This window comes from Lissotriton vulgaris, chromosome 3_1 (genome assembly GCF_964263255.1).
Source record: "Lissotriton vulgaris chromosome 3_1, aLisVul1.2, whole genome shotgun sequence".
Classification (NCBI taxonomy): domain Eukaryota; kingdom Metazoa; phylum Chordata; class Amphibia; order Caudata; family Salamandridae; genus Lissotriton; species Lissotriton vulgaris.
In genome coordinates this window covers 892,706,114-892,728,867 of record NC_141689.1, presented here as the reverse complement: position 1 = coordinate 892,728,867, position 22,754 = coordinate 892,706,114, and the positions used below count along the sequence as shown (strand labels likewise).

Below are 22,754 nucleotides of genomic sequence, written 5' to 3'. Positions count from 1 at the left end.
TGCATTGCCCCCTCAGCAACAACCCCAGACATGCAGGGAACAGGAGGGAGTATCTTAAGTCCATTTCCTGGAGGCGTCATTTGACAGTCAAGAGCTCCATTGTCGTTGCACCGCTGCTGTATGGTCTGCGAAGAACATGATGTAGGCATTTTAAGTGATGTCATGAAGTTTCCATGCATCACGTAGAATGGAGTCACTGTTGCGGTAGTGAAGCAGACGAAACAGTAGCTGTCTGGAATTGAAGCCTGGTGGAGGCTTATGGTATGCAGTGCGCTTGCTCAATTAAAAAGTACTGGGAGAGGGCGGCCAGAGCGAGGAGGTCATGCAGCCAGCAATCCATGTAGATGACTGCGTTTTGCCTCTCGACACCCTCCGGAATGCCCACCACTCTGAGTTATTCCTGAAGCAACCCCAGCGTCTTCTGCCCAGAGTGTGCACGCAGTCCAACAAGGCCTGCAGCATCGATTCTATTTCTGTTGAAGTTTGGCGAGAATTCATTCCGCTGTTTGGACCAAGTCAGCGAGTTTGCAGTGGTGCGCATGTAGTAATGTACAGTCTGCTGTAACTTTAAAGATTTTACTCTTCAGGGAGGCACAGGCGCTTTCTAGTGAGGCCCGGTGTGTACAACTGCTTCAAGAACAATGTCCAATTTGTTCCCAATGGTCTCCGGATGGCCGGCGTGATCCTTCTTGTCAGTGCTCACTGCAATGCTTGTGGAAGCGAAGGAGAGTCATGGCGTATGTAGGGCGCACAAATGTAGCCTACCCATTGTTCAGCGCGTAGGCAGACTCTAGGAGGGAGGGGCTCCAGGATGTTGGCGCAGTGGGCCGACTTGCCAGTGCCCGCAGCCCCCTACTGACGCTGTAGGACGAGCAACCCCAGCGCATTCAGGCACTGTTAAGGGGCACATCGGGTGAGAAGGGCGGTGTCTCTCATGACATTGAAGAAGGTAGGAACTTGTGTCTTCTATCACCAGGTGCCCAGTACTCAATGAGGGCGGCAACGCAGGGCCCCAGGATCCAGTAGCAGGTACAACATCACAGAGATATGGCCACTTCGGCCCAACCCCCCTCTCCCAGGCATATATGTGATGGGGCCCACTTGCATATGCCTTTGAGTGCGATGGGATGTCACAGCACAAGCAGCCCCATGCGCCTCACTGGTCCTGGTCCGCAGATCATGAAATGGAAGTGCCCAACCAGGTGGGAGGCAACGTGGTATGGTCGCAGTCCTACGTGGCATTAGATGTATGCCAGGGGGGACAGGGCAGCAGCATTACTTCAAATGGGCAGGAAGGGAAGGAGACCAGTGAGGGTGGCTGCAGATTATCTGACTCTTATTTATTGAGTAATGTGGCCCCCAGCAATCTTCCCAGAGGGTTTTCAATCTGTTGTCCCTCATGTGAACTCAAAAACAACAAAGGAGTGACCAAAGAAGTACAACGGAATTATCAATTCCAATGCTACAATATGCACAAAAAGGAGAACTGAGACTCTCCCATTTGGTGCAAGAAACAAATATAGCTACTTGCAGTATAGACACAGGAAACACGTTGTGGTTGGAATATTTAAAGCTTTTTTTTAAAACCCTCACTCATCAACATAGTTGATGACATGCTTCATCATAGGGTTTTAACAGGGAGACAAAATGTCTCCCTGGACTGCTGCTACAACTGAGTTACAGTGGAGCAGATTACAACTATGTGAAAAAGAAAAAGTGTTAGATATGTGACTTAAAAAATGGCAAGCTGTCCTCCGTAACAATTTTAATAAGGACTCAGATTGTCATTATTAAAAACAGTGATTCGGACATTTCCTGACAACTATTCAAGTTAAGTATGTCCTTTAAAAGGTCCCTCATGTGAACACATGGAGCCAGGGTATAACTCATTCCTTGCTCATAACGTGGACTGGGTGGCATGATAATGGTTACTGTGTTTTTTTAATATGGCTTGTTAGGGAGTTTAACATGAGATAGCTTAGGGAATTTATTTAATTATGGGAAGGTAATGGGAGAGATTAAAATGTTAATTTCATTTGTAATGAAAATCATCATGTGAGACGGTTTAAATAATACTTCGCTTTCTATTTCAGGTTATATGTCTCCTCACCCATCTCCTTTAGGAGCACCTGAACATGTTTCCAGTCCAATGTCTGCAGGCGGTCCAACTCCTCCGCAAATTCCTCCTGGCCAACAGGCACCCATGATGCCAGGAGATCCACAGGTTATCAGTCAACCAAACCGTGGTCCCTCTCCTTTCAGTCCTGTTCAGCTTCATCAGCTTCGAGCTCAAATTTTGGCATACAAAATGCTGGCTCGTGGTCAGACTTTACCGGAAAACCTTCAGCTTGCCGTTCAAGGGAAGAGGACTTTACCTGCAATTCAACAGCAGCCGCCACCACCCCAACCTCCAGCTAACTACAACAGACCACCTGGTAGGTCAACATTAGGGCTAGCCGAGTGAGTAGTAGTATGACCATAAAATGTTTAAACTGATTTTTATCAATAGCTAAAATCGCAACCTAACCATTTTGCCTGCTTCCAGCTGTAACTCTTTCCCAAGTAGCATGCCTGACCTTCTATACCTCAAGAGACCATTTGAAAGATTAATAAATCCTTAAACTCACAGGAGCTTCATGGAAATATCACTGCAGGGGTTTATCAATTTAGAGCTCTCGTTCGTCAAGCTAGTGTTTTTCAAGATCATTGGTTCCCTCCGTGGCTCTCTACATCTTTGTATAGGTGTTTGATATATTTTCTGTGTTAAACTACTTATTTTTCACAGGACTATCACATTTTTTCAAACTCGATTTATTAATTGGAATTTTCTGAATTTTCAATAAAATATACTTCACTTGAACTATTGATTCACTAGCTTTGCTTGCAAAAAGATTGAACAAATGTTAATGTCTTTTAATCACCTGAGCACAGGGCCCTCGTCTGGGCATACATTACACTTTAGACTACAAAAGGTGATGGGTGGAGTTTGTGTTTGAATTTGTAGTGTGGAAATTCCCAAGAATACGATGCATTGACACAAAGAAAAAATTAACCAGCAGAACATATACAAAGTGAAATACAAAAGCTGTTCCTCCGATCTGAGTTTGGATGGGTGGGCATTCCAGTCTTGGCCGTAGTAGCAGAACAAGCATAACCACTGATATGTGATTTCCTAAATCAATGAACTGACAAAGTGAGCCTTGTTGGGACGAAGTGACCCTTGGGGAACAAAAAGCTTGAAGATGGCCAGCATATAGTTCAAGTAAGAAGAATTGTGAAGTGGTTTATGGCAGAAACAGAATGGTCAAAATACAGCATTTCTGGATTGGCAGCTAGTGAAAGGATGCTAAATGTAAGCGTGATCTGTAGGCCAAAAATTTGGCATGTTACTCAGTTCCTTATGAGCTGAAGTTGTTACGCTAAGAAACTGGGAAGACTGACGGTGAATTACAGTAGTCCAGTCTGGAAATGATGAGCGGTTAGACTAACATTTCCTTTTGGAGCCACAAAAAAAGGGTGGGATTTTCCTTATGACTCCTCATTAGTAAGCAAATCAAGATGAATTATGTTACTCCTTTAGCTTCGAATGTGAGATGTTGGTCGAAAATGACACCTATGTTGTTTGCTGATGTAGATGCGGGTGAGAGCCAAGAGAATCTGGTAGCCAGTTAGGGGACCAGGTTGAAAAAGTGTAGAAACTATGACATCCGGTTTTGCTGAGTTCTATTTTAGGAAACTCAAATCAATACAGGGACCACCAACCAATGGCAATTCCTGAATTGCCCTTAGAGGCTACTCACATTGTCTTTTAGCGTGAGGGTGTTCTGAGTGTCATCTGCATAGTCCTCACACCTACGACTGAAAGACTCTCTGAGCTTGGTAGGAGGAGTGACGTAGATGTTAAACAGTAGTGGGTTTAAGGAGGAGAGACACAGATCTGCTTATTATGACACAATTACTAACTGATTTAGAGCTAGGAGGTGACATGACTATTGATGGTAGCCAAAATCTAGATTCACTCCACGGTTTAGTGTGGGTTATACTTTAGATAAGTTCCTGAAGGCGGTTAACAACGACTTGGAACATTTTGAAAACCACTACATATTAAACACTTGCATTGTATTAATGATGACCTTACACAAACCGAATAATGAGCATTACAGGAATTGCATAATAAGGACACCATTATAAGTCAGGCAGATAAGGGTGTCAACATTATGAAAAAGACTGACTATAACAGAGAGCTGCTCTTCCGGTTCCCGAATACGTACAACTATCTAAGAGCAGGGCAAAATCTAGCAATTGGGATTTATAAGACCACCAGTGAGAAAATGACCTTAGTTTGACCAAGGGGTCATTATTAAAGTAGAATATATGTATTGTAAAGAAAGCAAACCCAGATTTTCTTGCATTTATATGCCACATAAGATTCTTAAAGGTGCTTCATTTCCACCAGGGATCCCAATTATCTTGGTCATTAACCGAGCCTCTGAGAAACTCTGAGTTTGTAGATCAATTTCTACAACCATTTGTATTAAACTGACCCCTTTCATCAGGGACCCTCAGCATCTACTCAGTTTGATCAGTGACATAAGTTGTGACAATAATATGCTTTTAGTGACCTTATATGTTGTCTCGCTCTAGACAAACATCTAACATGAATGTGTTCTCATAGCCTTGCAGTAGTTTTTGGGGCCAGTAATCTGTCACTTTGACGAATGAGATTTATTTTTTACTAGATAAGTTTATTGACGATGTTATGGACACATTCTGTCTTAGAACGTGAGGAGTTTCATGCCAGACGAATAGCATGATTTTTACTGTGAGTAAAGAAATAAAATTCTTTTTGGGACATTGAACTCTCTAGTAATCTTGATACATTTGAGAGCCAAATGTACCCCTAGGAGACATCATGTAACTCTTTTGTTCATTCTGCTAGGTCATACGCAAGATCCCAGATTAAAGCCACCTCCTTCGGGTTAATGATGAGGGCAGGTATACATTTTAGTGGGCTAAAGATTTTATGCATAATGTTCTGGATATGTAAACACATTTTTAGATCAAGAGGTTATGATTACCACTATATTGACAAAGCAAGAACGAAAATGCCTATAATTAATAGAGACATGGCCCTGATACCACGTAATAAGAACAAGTCTAAATGTAAGACCGAAATTAGTAGGATGACTACATCCTACGATTAGGGATAAAGAAGTTATGACACATAGATAATAAACATTGGGGGTTCTTAACACACTACTCTATTATTGCTAGATGGGTGACTGCAAACCAAGCAGCACCTACCAATGGGGTAATATCTTCAAGCGTATTGTTAGCCTCAGTTTCCCATTAAAAAGACTACAAGACTAATTAGGTGAACGTCCTAAAATGTGGTTTCTTCCAATGCATGGATTGCTGAATGTGTGAATTTGCTAGAAACTACTGCTAAAGTTCAAAAATAACACAGGACGAAAATATATCAATGCATATATTTAATGTGTAACTAAGTATGTTGTTTATACTATTGTAAGCATATGTGGTAAAATCTAGACTTAATGCGGGGTACAGTCTTGAAGTCCTTTAAAGCTCTTCAGCAGGACTTCCAGATTTCCAAGACTCAATTTTATAGACCCCTTCAATTCCGGCATGCTACCTCCCCCAGTCTTATGGGATTGGAGACTCCTCCTGAATTTAGCCCGGTCAAGGCTAAATTTGTTTATGGGAGATCTCCAGGACCATAAAATCTCCAAAATGTATCAATCACTGGTTACACATAGCTCCACCACGCTCCAGAAACTCAGAGAGGCTTGGGAGGGAGATCTAGGCCCATTGGAGGGGGAAGACTGGACAGAGGCGTTAACCTCCCTGTGGGACGCTGCAATTGCAGTGCACCTATGCCTCATTCAGTTAAAGTACCTTCATCATGTATATTATACTAGTGTCGGGCTCTGGAAAGCTGGCCTTGTGGCCTCCCTGTATGCTTACGGTGCGAGCAGAAGGAGTGAACTCTTATGCACACGATATGGCACTGCTCCGTCCTTGCAGATTTTTGGAGAGGTGGTAAGGCTTGTCTCACAGAAGCATTGGGCTGGGACCTCCCCACCACAGCTGGTACTCTTGCATATTATGGAAGAGGTTGGGGGCAACATCTATAAACGCCATCCTGTTATTAGGATTTACACTGGCAAAAAGAGACATTGCAAGGTTATGGAAAGCATATGCTGTACCTTCTCTGTCCGCTTGGAAGAATGTCCTGGACTTCTGTATGGGGTTTGGAAATCCCAATCTTCACGTCAAGGGGATGCCCGTAAAAAAAATTCAAAATTTGCAAACGATGGGCGGACTATTGGGGCCTGCAGTAAGTTCTCATGTTGTGTTTTTTTTGTTTGTATTTCCTTTCTTTTCTTCTTGAACATATTATCTAAATGTCAAAGTCATGACCATGTAAGTTTATTGTGGCAGAAGTCTTCTGGGGTACAGAGCTCTGCATTATATTTGATACTTGACAGATAAAATATGTTATTTAAAAAAAATAATCAATATTAGGAGCGCTATTAGACCGCTAAAAAACGTTTCTTGAAACACATACGAGACTTCAGAAATACCCCTTGGCAGAACACTATACGCAATGCCAAAAAGATAGTGCCACTATTGACATTCAATTTCTTTGTATCCAGCCCACTGCTGTAGATCCCAAAGGAGGGGGATTGTGAACTTACACTAGAAAGAAATGAAACTTCATGGATTTTGAGGTAAAGGGCGGCGCAGAATAGGATTAGTATTTACCATAGTTATCAATATTTTCTTGATTTCTAATGGCCAGAAATTATATATTTCTTATAAGGTGCATTCATGTTTTTCCAAGTACAGATATAGCATAACAAATGCCACTGCTGGAGGTAACGCACTGTTCGGCCACAGTGAATTTTTCACAACATATACAAACATCTATCTCTGTTGCGTTTGATCTACAATTTACTATGATATGATAATACCACTATCCTTCCTTTGGGTAAGATCTCACATTTCCCATCTGTGCATACAGTTTTTAGGATCTTATCTCTCTATTTACCCTCTATTTATTTATTCATTTATTCATTCATGGTGTAATATTATCCTTAATAGAATGCAGAATAATTTACGATGCATTTGTTTTCATTGCCTCTTATATTATGACTTTTTTTGGATCGGATCTATCCTGCATTATACCCTCCGTCGCCTGTATTAGCACTTCTTTTTACTGAGTAAAACCTCAGGTGCATACTCAACAATTAACTTCACTTCTTTTAAGATGGGCCATACAGTCTCTGATGAAGGTATATAATTTTAAAGCACTCCTTGATATAGCTGTATTTGGATATACTTCTCGTCTGTAATACTTTAATTCTATTAACCTTCCTTTATCTAATCTGTTATTGCACAACACATTATTAAACATATCTTCTATTCAGTTAGGTATATGCTAGTTCGACGTGGCGCCACATCCCCTCTTTATTTCTATTTGGTGCCTTCATACGTGCTCAATATGGTGCTGGTTTAGTACTCCAGTTACATACCATCATATGACACTTAATGCAGGTTTTTCTTATAGAGCCAAAAGAACAGATAATGCAGAATAAAGCAAACATTCATAACCTTTGCAGATCTGGGTTCAATCCATCTCTTTTTTTGCTCCGCACGCCACCCCAGCTTGGAACGAGCCATATGCAAACCAGTCCTAACTGCCAGACCAGGTGCTCCTGGGACCATTTCAGGGTATCCCCCTTAATCACCCAGGCTAGCTTGAATCCAGTGACACAGAAAGCAAGGAATCACGTCTGGGCATGCTCTTCCAACTTAGGGCGACAAAAGCAAAAAGAACAGATGATTGACGGAATGCTGAACAAATCAAACATTCACCCCAGTCTCAGATCTAGGTTTAATCCATCGTTTCTTTGCTCACTACGCTTCCTCAGTTTGGACCTCTTCATATGCATATCCGTCTTGATCCTGCTCCCAATGGGAACAGTACAGCCTAATCTGGGTTTTTCTTATAGATACCCTAAAGTGCTTCTTGTAATAGTTAGGGAATGGGATAAATAGTTTTTTCATCAGATGACTGGAATCTCACTACATGTCATTATAACATCTCTCAATTTAAGTGCGATTTTACTACATCAGCATGGTGCTCAATTTAATGGTGGTGTCCTACCGTAGTTCTGTTTTCTGTAAACTTTCACAGTATGACGCTGGTTCAGTATTTCGATCACATGCAACTATAGTAAAATGGGCGAGCCATTAGTATACCACTTATCACGGTATGTTAACACTTTCCTAACTTTGACATCTACATAGGTGAATTTTTTTTTAATATGTGGATGGTTTCCCCTCTCCATCTGTGTTACTCATAATTGCGGTAACTATGCAACTAGGTGCAGCCCACTCCAGATAAAATATGTATTTTCTTAAATTAACTAATGAAGCATCTACTTTATATTTCAAGCAATTTGGGAACTATGGCGCACTCTTATGTCTGGTACTTGACTGGCTTGTCTAGATAGGGATGATAGCACAATGAAATGTAACGTTTACTGTTAAAACTTCTATTAAGTAATTTATCATTTTATTGGATAATTAGGCTCACAATAGTTATCTCATATTCAATGCCTCTTGTCTTACTCTTTTTGCCTTTGTAATAGACTGAAAGACGCAGGAAGTATGCATGTTTTTAGTTTCTGATTTCATGAGGCTGTCCCGCCACCTAATAAGTAACCGTTGATATTTATAGGAGTTCAGTTACTGTAAAATGCTTTACCGCCCACACCATTAAACTGTAGCCTTATGTGCATATTTGTGCACTTTCCGGTACAGGACATTTCCATGTATATGGGCTTGTATCTTATTGAAAGAACCGGGGGTCTATAACGGAGCTTCAAGTACTCCGAGCTGCTGCAAAACTCCTACATAAGTGAGTTAGGCGCTAATAGAGCTATATAAGTCTCTATATCAAAATGTGTGCCAGGACAAACCTGTCGAAGGACCTACTGATTTTGTTGGTAAGACCCGTACAGAGATGTGTTGGATTCCCATCAAATAGGTATGTAGATCAAGTGTTCTCATTTGGTCATCCAAAAATGGGGTGGAATGTCTCTTGATCAATGAGACCCATCCATCGCCCTTACTCAATTGGGTCGCACCATCAATCGCTAAGGTACCCATGAACAAATGATAAAGATGGGATCGAGTGCAGTGCAAAAATCAAAAGTTGTGCGAGTTAAAAACAAGGGGTAAAAGGATCAATAGGTTGAAAAACTCTAATGTAATTTGTCCTTTCCCTCAAACAAACAAGAACAAGACAAGATCCCATGGCTTTCTTCAGGGCCAGAGTTCTAAGCATTAGCTACTGCATACATCCCACGAAGCTCGGGTCCTACAATGAGACAACGCCGGACAGAGCGGGGCCTCCTTTTTCCTGAGCTGGGTTCCAGGAGAGGTGAGGTACACTCCCTGTACTATTCAGATGTAAGAGACACCGTTTGGTACAGAGGAACACGATTTTGGACTATTTATGTATATCCTTTACAGATTGTCGTTACGTTCACTTTATGTATGCAGTAGCTAATGCTTAGAACTCTGGTCCTGAAGAAAGCCATGGGATCTTGTCCCTACCGGCTGAAACATGTTGGCCTTGTAAATGCAGTTATATGTTTAGACTGCTTCCTCTGCATTGTTCTTGTTTGTTTGAGGGAAAGGACAAATTACATTAGAGTTTTTCAACCTATTGATCCTTTTACCCCTTGTTTTTAACTCGCACATCTTTTGATTTTTGCACTGCATTCGATCCCATCTTTATCATTTGTTCATGGGTACCTTAGCGATTGATGGTGCGACCCAATTGAGTAAGGGCGATGGATGGGTCTCATTGATCAAGAGACATTCCACCCTATTTTTGGATGACCAAATGAGAACACTTGATCTACATACCTATTTGATGGGAATCCAACACATCTCTGTACGGGTCTTACCAACAAAATCAGTAGGTCCTTCGACAGGTTTGTCCTGGCACACATTTTGATATAGAGACTTATATAGCTCTATTAGCGCCTAACTCACTTATGTAGGAGTTTTGCAGCAGCTCGGAGTACTTGAAGCTCTGTTATAGACCCCCGGTTCTTTTTGTTCGGATTACAGTTAGGGGGATACGAACTGGGCAGGTCTTTAAATTTCCCTCAGACCCTTCTTCAATTGTTTGTGTTTTACTTGTATCTTATTGCCCTTTCACTTCTGTTTTACGGAAAGTGTAGCTTTTTTTATTTTTATTTTTTTATAAAATTTTTATTGTGGTGTTGCCAAGGAACAATTGATACAGTCACATCTGCATACATGCAGGCAAAGGGTGAAGAGCAGTAAACGGGTTGAGTTGTAGTACACAGCCAATCAGTCCACAACCCTGAGGTTGGACGGCATCTCAGTATAACAAAACCATATTAAAAGCAAATCAATACCCGCATAGGACACAGATAGGGTATATGCACCACATATTTTGTTTTGAACAGTAACAATTATCCAAATAAATAAATCCAGCAGAGATAGTCAAAATAGCATATAGTCCAACCCAAGTGTCCAGTTCTGACTAGTGGTGCCGCAGCGCCCAAGGCCCCTGTTGGTATAAGACATATTCATAGGAATAACACATACTTCGTAAAAACCTATGCAGGTCACAGTGAAGGCAAGTCCAATACCATCTAGCTTATACACCCACCCCCGGATTCCTACGGGACATTGCCAGTTCCACCGTTGGAGAATCACACAGTTCGCCAAGGTATGAATTCCAGTGACCCCATTTCTTGTCCCAAACCTTAGGGCAGCCCCTTATTTTATACACTGTCTTCTCCGATATCATGCATTGATCCATTGCAGCCACCCATCCCACTACCAAAGGTCTTTCTGGGGAGCCCCAACCCATCGCCACGGATCGTTTGACCAACATAAACTCCTGCGCCGCCCATTGTAACTCTGGGGCGTTTAGGTCGTTTGGCCCCCAAATGTTGAGGACACATTCCCCAGGCGATGTGGAAAGTGGTTTCCCCAGGGAGCTGCTCATTTTACGTATCGCTGCCGTCCAGAACTGTTGTATCACAGGGCAAACTCATAGGATGTGGTAAAAGGTCCCAGGGAGGCCACACCCACGTAGGCATAGAGCGTCAGATCGCCGACCAATCTTGGCCAGGGTAAGGGCGGACATGTATGTTCAGTGCAGCACTTTTAGTTGAATCAATCTAAACCTATGACATATGGCCGATTCACTCGGAGACATTAGCGCTGACCGCCAGTCCTCTTCATCTAAAGGGCCCAAGTCTGACTCCCATTTGGTCCATAGCAACAGGAAGGGGTCAGGGAGGTTATTGCAGAGCTTACGGTAGGTAAGGGAGATGGCCTTTTCAGAGAGAGGTTCTGACAGCAGCCTGTCCTCCAAAGGGGAGGTGTCAGGTATGGAGGCGAAGTCAGGAAAAGCGATCCGAAGAGCGTGTGTAATTTGCAGGTACCTAAAGAACACAGTGGGTGCAAGGGCGTATTTAGCTTGTAGGTCATTAAAGGACAGCAATTTACCCTTGTGGATAAGGTCTCCAATCTCAGAGATCCCGATCATGTCCCATCTATCGAAGCCCTGGGAGAAGCAGAGGGAGCCCAGGCGCTGCGCGGACCACAAGGGTGACGTCTTGGTAAGTTTGTCAGCCCATCCCAACCTTCTATTGGCTCTATGCCAAATGTCCACCGTATGTACCATGGGACCAACATATCTAGATTTAGTGGGTTTACGTCCTGTTTGATCTCTATCTAATAGGAAGGCCGGATTAAGAGGTGAACCGTGTATCCATTGGCTGATCACTACAAGCTGGGAGGCCCAGTAGTAAAGACGGAGGTTGGGGAGGGCTATTCCCCCATCTTACCAGCCCTGAAACATCTTACAGAGGGCAATCCGCGCAGCGCCGCCGTCCAAAAGTAACGTTCGGAGCTCGCGGTCTACCGCCCTGAAATATGAGTCCGGAATGGGGAAGGGGCAATTTTGTAGGATGTACAGGAAGCGTGGAAGCCCTAACATCTTAAACAATGCCGCTTGGCCCGGGAGAGAGAGCGGGAGTGATCACCAGTGAGCCACGTCGCTAAGGAGCCTACGGATTGGGCCTAGTAGATTACGATCGTAGAACAACTTGTGGTCAGGAGTGATGAAAATACCAAGGTATGTAAAGCCCTCCGTGGCTATTGTAATTGTAAACCCCCTGGGCAGGCGAGGTGGCGGACCATGCAACATGTACAGCACCGATTTGGTCCAGTTTATGGCGTAGCCCGAGTATTTTCCAAAGTTGGTAAGGACGTGGAACAGACTGTTGATGGAGGACCGTGAGGTCGACACATATATCAGGATGTTGTCGGCGTAGAGAGAGATCTTGTCTACATTCTCGAGGCTCCAGGGTGAGGGCAAACAACAAGGGGGAGAGGGGGCAGCCCTGCCTGGTGCCCCGATGGAGCGGGAATCTCCAGGACATATAATTGTTGACCCGGACCTGACCAAAGAGGTCCGTATATAAAAGACGCACCCATCCAATGAAGATGGGTCCAAAGCCAAATCGGTGGAGGACCTCAAACAGGTAGGACCATTCAATCGAGTCGAATGCCATTGCTGCGTCGAGGGATAATATGGCAGCATCTTGAGACATGGTGGGCTGACGACTCAACACATTTTGCACCCTACGGAGGTTTAGCGCCGTGTTCCGGCCCGGAAGAAAACCGGACTGGTTGGCGTGTGTCAGGGAGGGGAGCACCAGGAGAAGACAAGTAGCTAATAATTTAGCCAGGACCTTGGCCCCAGCGCTGATCAAGGATATCGGACAATAGGAGCTGCATGCAGTGGGAGGCTTGGCTGGTTTCAGAATGACAGCAATTGAGGCCAGTCTTTGGTCGAGGGGGAGCACTCCAAGCTCTAGGCTCTTTGTAAACATGTTCAGAAGATGAGGAATAATATCGGGGACCATTCCTTTCAGGAACTCAACAGGGACTCCATCGGGGCCCATGGCCTTGCCGGAGTTCACCTCAAAGAGCGCCGTGGTGAGTTCATCCGCGAAGAGGTCAGCGTCAAGGGCAATCCGATCAGAATCCGAGATGGTCGGGAGACACATCTCCTCCAGCAGTTGTCTGGATTCAGCGGACGAATAGACATTACTTGCAGTGTAAACCTGTTCAAGGTGGTCGGCAAATGCCTCCGCGATGTCTTGCGGATCCATCGCCACAGACCAATCTGGCCTAGTTATGGACGATACCCATCGAGATCCTTGGTCACGGCGCTCCAACCATGCGAGCATCTTGCCTGCACTGTCCCCGAATTCATAGACCCGGTGACGCATGTGGAGCAGCCGCGCCTGTGTTTTCTCCTGGGCCAGCGCCTTGTATATCAGTTGTTGGGCACGGAGGCGAGCAGCAGTAGAATCCGAAGGTGCAGCATTATGGGATGCCTCAAGGCTGATAACCAGAGTGTGCCGGGTTGCAGTTGGATTGACAAGCGGAGCTCTCCGCACAGATTCACGATCTGACAACAGAAAAGCATCAATACCGGTGAGGATCTTCCCGCCCGAGCAGAATCGTCCATAAAGATATAAACAAGCCAGCATTGAGATTCATTTCCTGACACCGGCACACTAGCCGAAGGGTTGAGAACACTGAAGCCCAAACCCTTTTGGCATAGACGATCCTTCATCTAAACAGGAGCAACTTTGGGCAACACAATATAAGTTCCCATGGACTAGAATCACACCGCCCTGATGAGAATCCTGTAAATAATGTAACAGGGTTCGAAACGCGTCGGCACTTTTTCTGACATTAAAGGTCCACGTTACTGATGCAAAAATGGGCATTTTTCCTGAACAATAACGATTGAATCTGGTTCAGGAGTTGGGAGTTGATTTTTGGAAAAAAACATTTTCTCTCTCTCTCCCTCCACGATTGTGATTTTCTATTGTGAAATGTTTATTTTGCTCACTATGTTTATGATTTATCTGTCCATGTCACGATCATGCATTTATGACTATAAGTTTTTCTTTAAACGTTCATTATTGATTTTTTGGCACTGTATATATGCACAAATTGTTTTTCGAACTGTATATGGCCAGATATGAAGTTGATGGCGATCTTTTGTCTGTGTATGTAGAATGAAGGCAATATTTGTAAACTGAGTAACGATTCAAAGACATAAATCATTGTCTGGGTAAACTAATAAAGTGTTGTTTATCCGTAAATAATCAGTGTTTAAATTTAAAATTTGGAGGCATAGGCAAAAATTCGCTTTTTTTCCATATCATTGTGGCCCTGCCTACCCTCTCTCCCATTGGGCCCAGCCACCCTTGTATGTTTAGTATTCAAGGCTGATAAGGGCAGATTCCGCCTGTGTGATTTGCTCGGCGGGCTTACGCAAGTGACACGTCTTGAGGGCTTAAGCTTCACCCTTCAGAACAGCTATATAGGCCTCCCAGAGCGTAACCGCCGAGTCTACCGAGCCAACGTTTCCCGCAAAATAGAGTTCCGTTCGCTCCTGCAGCGCCTCTCTAATATCGGGAATCTGCAAGAGCCAGGGATTGATGACGATAGGTCCTCGTGCTATCTGGCGATTGTAAGTTAGGTCTACCATGAGTGGCGAATGGTCGGATATACCACGGGGGAGGCCCCTCGGGCGGACAAAGCAACCAAGGTCTGCGATGGGGCAAAAGAAATAGTCAATTCTGGACATGCTGTTGTGGGCGTTAGAATAGTGCGTGAAATATGGTGTGTCCGGAAAGTGGAGGCGCCAGATGTCTTTTAGTCCCAAAACATGAGCAAAATCAGCCAGCTCCGAGCTCTGACGGTGTGATCCTCTCATGGGCCTACTGTCTAGGTTGTCTCACATTGTGGCATTGAAGTCCCCTCCTATTATGAGTGTACCCAGGGAGAGGCCTAGTAGTTGGGTGCCCAGTTCCTTAAGGGATTCCTGTACTAGGGTTGGCGGGAGGTATGTAGAAATGATGTTCAAGGGACGCCCTTCCCAGGTGGCCTCCACTATTGCAAAACGGCTCAGGGGGTCGGCCCAGCAGCGTGAGTAGGTGAGTGCAATAGATTTCCTAACTAAAATCCCGGTGCCCCGGGATCCAGAGGTGAACCCAGCATGGACCAGAAGCTTATAGCCCCCTTTCTGCAGTGCCTGACCGGTGTTGCCAACCAGGTGGGTCTCCTGTAACAAAACTATGTCGGGGGAGTGGCGCCTGTGGAACTGAAGGACCACACTTCTTTTTATCTTGTGACCTAAACCATTGACGTTCCATGTGAGGACAGTAAGGGATCTAGAAATTTGTTGAGTCATAGCTGTGAGGTGGGAGAGTCAAATAAGTGAATCGTCCAGGAGGGGACCACATTATGTCGGCCCGTCCCCGGGACGATTCGGAGTGTAGGGCGGATGAAGACATGCGGTCCCCGTGGACCAGGTAGCAGCCAGGGAAGCCGGCTATGCACCACGGGACCTTGGATAGGCAAGAAGGCAAAACTAAAGACATCTCGGCTGAAAACACAAGGATAGGTGAGCAAGACTAGATGACCATTGGAAACTCTGCTAAGGACAAAAGTGAACCACATAACAGCAACAAAACATTGCCAACCCCTCCCACCCCCCACCCCTTCCCCCCCCACCCTGCTTCCCTGCCCGCTGATTCAAAAACTATCCACACTTCAACTTGGCAGAGTGCCTGTCTCCCTCCCACTCATAATTGGGGTACGAGAGAAGCCGACGTCAGTGCCGCTTGCCCGACTGAAAAACATTCTAAATGTAATACACTTGTATAATCATACCATAAGACTCATGCAATATTCACATAATAGAAAAGTTACTTGTCAGTCAGCTGGTGCGGCCCGCCCGCGGCCGAAGGAGACAGGTCCCAGGAACAGAGGCCCGTTCAAAAGGGAGAAGTACTTTACCCCGGGCGGTCACTGCAATCTCGAGGTAGCACAAGGTAGAGACCACAAAGTGTCTCGACAGAGCCCTCCTCAGCAGAGAAGTGTTATTCCACTCCATCAAGAGGTCCGGTGAAGAGTTCCTGACTCTCAGGCAGCTGATCTTCTAATGAGGGCTTGTGCGGTGTAGAACGATTCCGTGTAGAGCCTCCAACCCCACTCCAGCCCTACAACCAGTCCCACACCTCCTCCGGTGAGAAAAAGAACCAAGTTTTTCCATCCATTTCGACGCGTAGTTTCGCCGGGAAGAGCATGGAATATTTGACGCCCTTATCTCGCAGCGCCCTCTTGACCTCCAAAAAGCTGCGACGCCTCGCCTGCACCTTAACCGTGAAGTCCGGGAACATGGTGATGCGAGTGTTTTCCAGAAGAAGAGGCGGGCCGGACCTGGCAGCTTGTAGTATAGCATCGCGGTCTCTGAAGTTGAAGACCCTCGCAATGATGGGGCGGGGGGGGGGGCCCTGGCCTAGGTCTGCCCCCGGGACTCTGTGCGCTCTTTCAATGGAAAAGTAGTTCGAAAGTTGTTTTCGGTTTAAGGTGCTTCGTAACCAGGGACTCCGAGGGCTCCTCCATTCTCTCCGAGACCCCTAGGATGCGGATGTTGTTCCGTCTCGCCCTCCCTTCATAGTCGTCCAGCTGTTCACTCATCTGCTTCTGCTGTTTCTGAAGCTGGGCGACCTGCTGCTGGAGTGTAGAAGTATCATCAATTAAGGCCGCCATCTTGACTTCCACGTCCCTGACTTTAGTGTGTTCGAGGCATGTGGGCTGCTGAATTCATATCTGTGCATAGATTGCCGCCTAGTGTTGGGTCCAGATGATCGCACATTGTTGTCCTGGAAGAGTCTTCGAAGTATCACTAGATAGGTGGCTCCTCCCCAGGACTACAGTGCGCATGGGCATCGACTCCATCCTCAGATTGTTTTTTTCCGCCATTGGGTTTGGATGCATATTGGTTCACTCAAGTCGGAATCGATAAAGAAGTTTCTTTAGGCCTAAAGGCCTTTTGTTTTTTCGTCGGTATTGTCTTGCGTTCGGTGCCCAGTTCTGTTCCAGCTCAGTTCCCGAGACGGATATCCAGAAGAGCCGCATGCTTTTCGACGCTGAAGGCCCGGTCGACGCCAGAGGCCTTATCGACGAACCATCATGGAACGGAGCCCGTTCAAGAGATGTCCTGTCTGCAACTCGAAATACCCCCACATCGACGTCCACCCGGTGTGCAACAAGTGCCTGTCGCCGGATCATGATGAAGCCAGCTGTATGGCTTGTTCCCGCTTTCGATCCAAGAAGACACTTAAGCATTGGCGCACTGCGAGCAAGGAAGCCCAGCAGACGCCACCTGAACCGGTGGACATCTTCGATGCCAGGGATGATGAAGGAGCAGAGCGGGAGGTTCGAGAGAACCTGTCGGATCCCTCATCGGAGGTCGACTCCAGCTACGACGCTGATGTTGAGATGCTCGATGCGGAAGACGTCGTCGACGAGGTAGGAGACGACGATGGGGCCTTTGGGGCCATGGAAGATAGCTCGAGCGAGGAGCCAGGTCCACAAACTGATACTGGGGCCAAAACACTTCATAAGGCTCCGGTCGAAGGATCGCCACAAGGCCTTACCCAAGATCTTCCAATAAGTTTGACGGGCTCGGCTTCGGACATGTCTAAGGAGCCGCAAGTTGCGAAATCGAAACCGAAAGTGAAAGCTCCGGTGTCGACGTAACCAAAAGCACTCGAGGCTAAATCGAAACCGAAAGTGCAGATTGCTTTGGTCGGCTCGAAGTCCTCGGATCTATCGGCACCGACGAAGCAGAAGAGCGTTATCGACCCGAAGAGTCCGCTAAAGAGCGTCGAGCCAAAGTCTGGCACGCCAAAGGCAAAGGTCACGGCCGTCAACCCGAACAAATCGGCGCCGAAGACAGTCGACACCGACAAAGGACTCAGTGATCGGAAGGTTCTCGAGCCTCCGCGTCGGCTGGACAAGGCCAAGAGCGGTACAACCCCGAGTCCACGCCTGGTGGTGCCTCGAAGGATTCCGTCGAGTCGACGCAGCCGTCCGCCTCCTTCTCGAAGCAGGTGGCAGAATCCCTAAAGCGCATCAAGGACAAGGCTTCGGCACTCGGGCCTAAGGATCCTCCACCTTCGAAGGCTGCTGATAAGCCTCAAAAGACGTCTGCGCCCATCCACTTCACGCTGCCACCGAAAGTGGTGCCGAAGGCTTTCGTTCCTAAAATGGCCGTCGACGTGCCCAAGAAGGGGTCCACGGTGCCGAAGCCAACAACTGTGGTCCTGGCCACAAAGCATCGACAGTCCTCGCTTGAAGAGCAACAGGAACAGTTTATCGATGCCGAGACAGGCAGACTTTCTATTTATAAACGAAAGATCGCCCCGGAACAGCCAATGGAGTCCTATAAAATCCCACTAAAAAAGAAGGATTCTACTACAACACCTTTTCTTGTAGAACCTGTATCTCCACGTGGCCATGATGTCTCGCCCACTTGTTCAGATGTGGAAACTCGGGAAGGTGATAATGACGAATACAGCTATCCTGTGGACACTGATCCAGATGATACTAATGAACCTTGGGTAGATGCTGCTGACCCTGGAGATCCACATACTGCTCCAGACACTCATGTGTATGCTGTAAAAACGTTGCCTACTGAGGATTCGGCGGCGTTTAATGCAGGGCAGCCAAGAATCATGACGTCCAGCTCCATGCTGACCCTATTGAAGTGGACTTTCTGTTCGACACCTTTTCCACCTCAGAGAGGACTGTCAAGACTCTGCCTATGTTGAAGGGTGTCTTGAAACATGCTGGGTAAATATTTAAGGAGCCTACAAGAGCCAGGGTGATAAACCCCAGGATTGAAAAGAAGTACAAACCGGCGCCTGGGGACCCTACCTACATTAAGGGACAGTTGCCGTTGGACTCTCTTGTTGTTTCTAATTCCCGGAAGATGGCTAATTCACAAACAACGGGTGATGCTCCTCCCCCAGATAAAGAATCTAAGGTGCTAGAGGCATCCGGGAAAAGGGTGGCAGCTCAAGCGGCCAATATCTGGCGCATTTCAAACACTCAGGCACTCTTAGCCAGGTATGACAGGGCCCATTACGACACACTGGAGACCCTGTTACAGCACCTGCCAGATGAATATAAGGAGGCAGCGGAGATGCTCATACAGGAAGGGAAGCTCATATCAAATGCTTCTATCAAATGTGCACTGGACGCAGCAGACACCGCGGCCAGAGCCGTTAACACTAGTGTCATGTTGAGACGACATGCCTGACTCAGAATCTCCGGGTTCAAGCCAGAGATACAGACCACCATTCTGAATCAGCCAGTAAACCCTGATCATCTATTTGGCCCAGAGGTGGACACCACCTTGGAGAAAATCAAGAAAGACACTGAGACTGCAAAGTCTATGGGGGCTCTACAGTCGCAGCAGTTCAGGGGTGGTTCTTTTCGTCGCTCAGGCAATAGAGGTGTTTCCAGAGGCCAGCTGTCCCAGCAAACACAGTACAATAAAGGTGGCGCGCAAACCACATACACCAAACAAAGTAGAGGTGGTTATCGTGGAAACAGCGCCAAGGGCAGAGGTCGTGGAAACAACAGCTCCAGGTCCTCCGCCACTAACAAACAGTGACGCCTTGTCACTGCCCCCCAACCATAAAACACCTGTCGGGGGTAGACTTCAACAGTTCCTGCCAGTCTGGAAGTCCATCACCACAGACAGGTGGGTCACAAAGCTTATCCAGTACGGTTATTGTCTGGAGTTAACATCCACTCCACCCAACATACCCCCAAGACACCGTCCTATGTCCACAGAGCATTTGCACTTATTGCAGCAGGAGTTACTCGTCATGCTGCAAAAAGGAGCAATCGAGCTCGTGCCTGTGGAAGAAAAAGGCACAGGAGTTTACTCACTGTACTTCTTGATATCAAAAAAGGACGGGTCCCTCAGACCCATACAGGACCTCAGACCCCTCAATCAGTACATTCTATCAGAGCACTTTCACATGCTAACACTGCAGCAAGTCCTACCGTTGCTCAGTCAGGGAGATTTTCTCGCAACATTAGATCTGAAAAATGCGTATTTTCATATTCCACTGCACCCGTCTCACAGAAAATACCTCGGGTTCACCATCCAAAATCAACATTACCAGTTCAAGGTCCTACCTTTCGGAGTCACCACGGCACCCAGGGTGTTTACAAAGTGCCTGGCGACGGTAGCAGCACACTTACGGAGACGGAACATTCTCGTCTACCCTTATCTACACGACTGGCTTATCCAGGCAAAGTCGGCCAAGCTGTGTGCCGCCCACATGTCCCACACCATTCACCTTCTTCACGATCTGGGATTCTCACTGAATTACCCAAAGTCCCACCTGCAACCCGCCCACATACGGCAGTATCTGGGTGCGACCATCGACACTTTGGCAGCCAAAGCACAGCCAAATTAAGTGAGGATCAGCCACATTCAATCGCTGATACAGAAATCAGACCTCAACACTCGCTTCAGCCCCGAGTTTTCATGCAGTTGATAGGCATGATGGCCTCCTGCATTTTCATAGTCCCGCACGCAAGACTACATATGCGTCCGCTTCAGGAGTGCTTAGCACGTCAGTGGAATCAGGCTCACGGACAGTTGAAAGACCTAGTGTTGGTAACCGGTCGTGCATACAACACTCTGCATTGGTGGAATCCACAAAACCTTTGCAAGGGACGACCGTTCCAGGAGCCTGTGCCACCGATCATTCTGACGACGGACGCATCTCTCCAGGGTTGGGGAGCTCATGTTCTCCACTACAACGTGCAGGGACTATGGACAACGCAGCAGCAGAAGATTGCACATCAACGTTCTAGAACTGATGGCTATCTTCATGGCGATGAAAGCATTCAAAGTACATCTGTGCAACAAGGTCGTGTTGATCCGGACGGACAACATGACGGCCATGTACTACATTCAGAAGCAGGGAGGTACACACTCTCCACAGTTGTCTCATCTGGCTCAGAGCATGTGGAAGTGGGCCATTCAACGGAACATCTTCCTCATGGCGGAACACCTCCTGGGCAAGGACATTCGGATGGAGGACCTGCTCAGCAGGTACAGCCACCAAATGCACGAGTGGGAGATACATCCATCTGTACTCCACCCGTACTTCCAAAGGTGGGGTCATCCAGAGATAGACCTGTTCGCCACAAAGGAAAACGCCAAATGCCGAAGCTTTGCCGCCAGGTTTCCACACCCACAGTCGCAAGGCAATACGATATGGATGAACTGGTCAGGCAAATTTGCGTACGCTTTTCCCCCAGCACCTCTAATACCGCTGGTGGCACGCAAGCTGAAGCAACACTCGATAACTCTCATCCTGGTTGCTCCGACGTGGGCATGCCAACCATGGTACACCACGTTTCTAGAACTATCCGTTGTACCGCATCAAAGGCTGCGCCTCACACCCAGGCTTTTGACGCAGAGCCATGGCGACATTCAGCATCCAGATCCGCAACAGCTCAACCTGGCGATCTGGCTCCTGAGGTCTTAGAGTTTGGCTACCTCAACTTGCCTCCTGACTCTATGGACATCATCAGGGAAGCAAGGAAGCCCACCACCAGAGCATGCTATGCGGCGAAATGGAAGCGGTTTGTCATTTATTGTGCAGACCACAACATCAACCCGCTGAACGCATCTACTCAAAACATCATTTGTTATCTGTTGCATCTATACAAATGTAATCTGGCCTATGCTTCCATTCGTATACATTTATCCGCAATGGCTGCTTATCTCCAAAACAGGCAGCATCTCTCCCTTTTCAGAGTGCCTGCCATCAAAGCTTTTCTGGAGGGACTCAAACGAGTCATTCCTCCCCGGACCCCACCAGCTCCTGAATGGAACCTAAATGTGGTCCTCACAAGACTGATGGGTCCACCTTATGAGCCACTGCATTCATGCGAGATTCAGTTCTTAACATGGAAAGTGGCTTTCCTGATAGCGATTACGTTGCTATGACGCGTTAGTGAACTCCAGGCACTAACTATCCAAGAGCCATTCATACAGATTCATTCCAACAGGGTGGTGCTTCGCACTAACCCTAAGTTCCTTCCTAAGGTGGTTTCACAGTTCCATATCAACCAGACTATAGAACTGCCTGTGTTCTTCCAAAATCCTGAGTCCGTGGCGGAGAGAATGCTCCACACGCTTGACGTCAAGAGAGCCTTGATGTACTACATTGATAGGACCAAAGATTTTCGGAAGTCGAAACAACTATTTGTTGCCTTTTCGCCACAACACAAAGGCAATCCCATTTCCAAGGCTGGTATAGCCAGGTGGATCGTTAAGTGTATTCAGATCTGCTATCAGAAAGCCAAACGCACTCTAACGATCACCCCGCAGGCCCACTCCACCCAGAAGTTGGGGGCCTCCATGGCTTTCCTTGGAAATATTCCTTTAGAAGACATATGTAGAGCAGCCACATGGTCTACCACACACACATTTACGAAACACTACTGTGTAGATGTGCACTCCAAACAGTAGGCAGCTGTAGGGCAGGCTGTTCTAAAAACACTTTTTCAAACTGCTGCAGCTGGCACAGGCGGCCGCCGCTAATGGAGGGACTGCTATGTATTCTATGCACAGATATGAATTCAGCAGCCCACATGCTTCGAACCCAATATGCTACTTACCAGTATGCATCTGTCCTTGGCATGTAGGGCTGCTGACATTCATATCAAAACGCCCTCCTCCCCGGCGCCTGTAG

At 46.6% G+C, this 22,754-nt stretch overlaps 1 protein-coding gene across 4 annotated transcripts in view; it reads left to right on the top strand.

Annotated features, from left to right (window-relative positions):
* The window catches only part of SMARCA2 (SWI/SNF related BAF chromatin remodeling complex subunit ATPase 2), a 1,892,118-nt gene that overhangs the window by 182,063 nt on the left and 1,687,301 nt on the right, over positions 1 to 22,754 (top strand). For all 4 annotated transcript variants that reach the window (XM_086961220.1, XM_086961218.1, XM_086961217.1 and 1 more), the window contains exon 4: positions 2,094 to 2,435. In XM_086961220.1, coding sequence (XP_086817346.1) covers positions 2,094 to 2,435 — 342 coding nt within the window. The remainder of the gene's footprint in view (positions 1 to 2,093; positions 2,436 to 22,754) is intronic.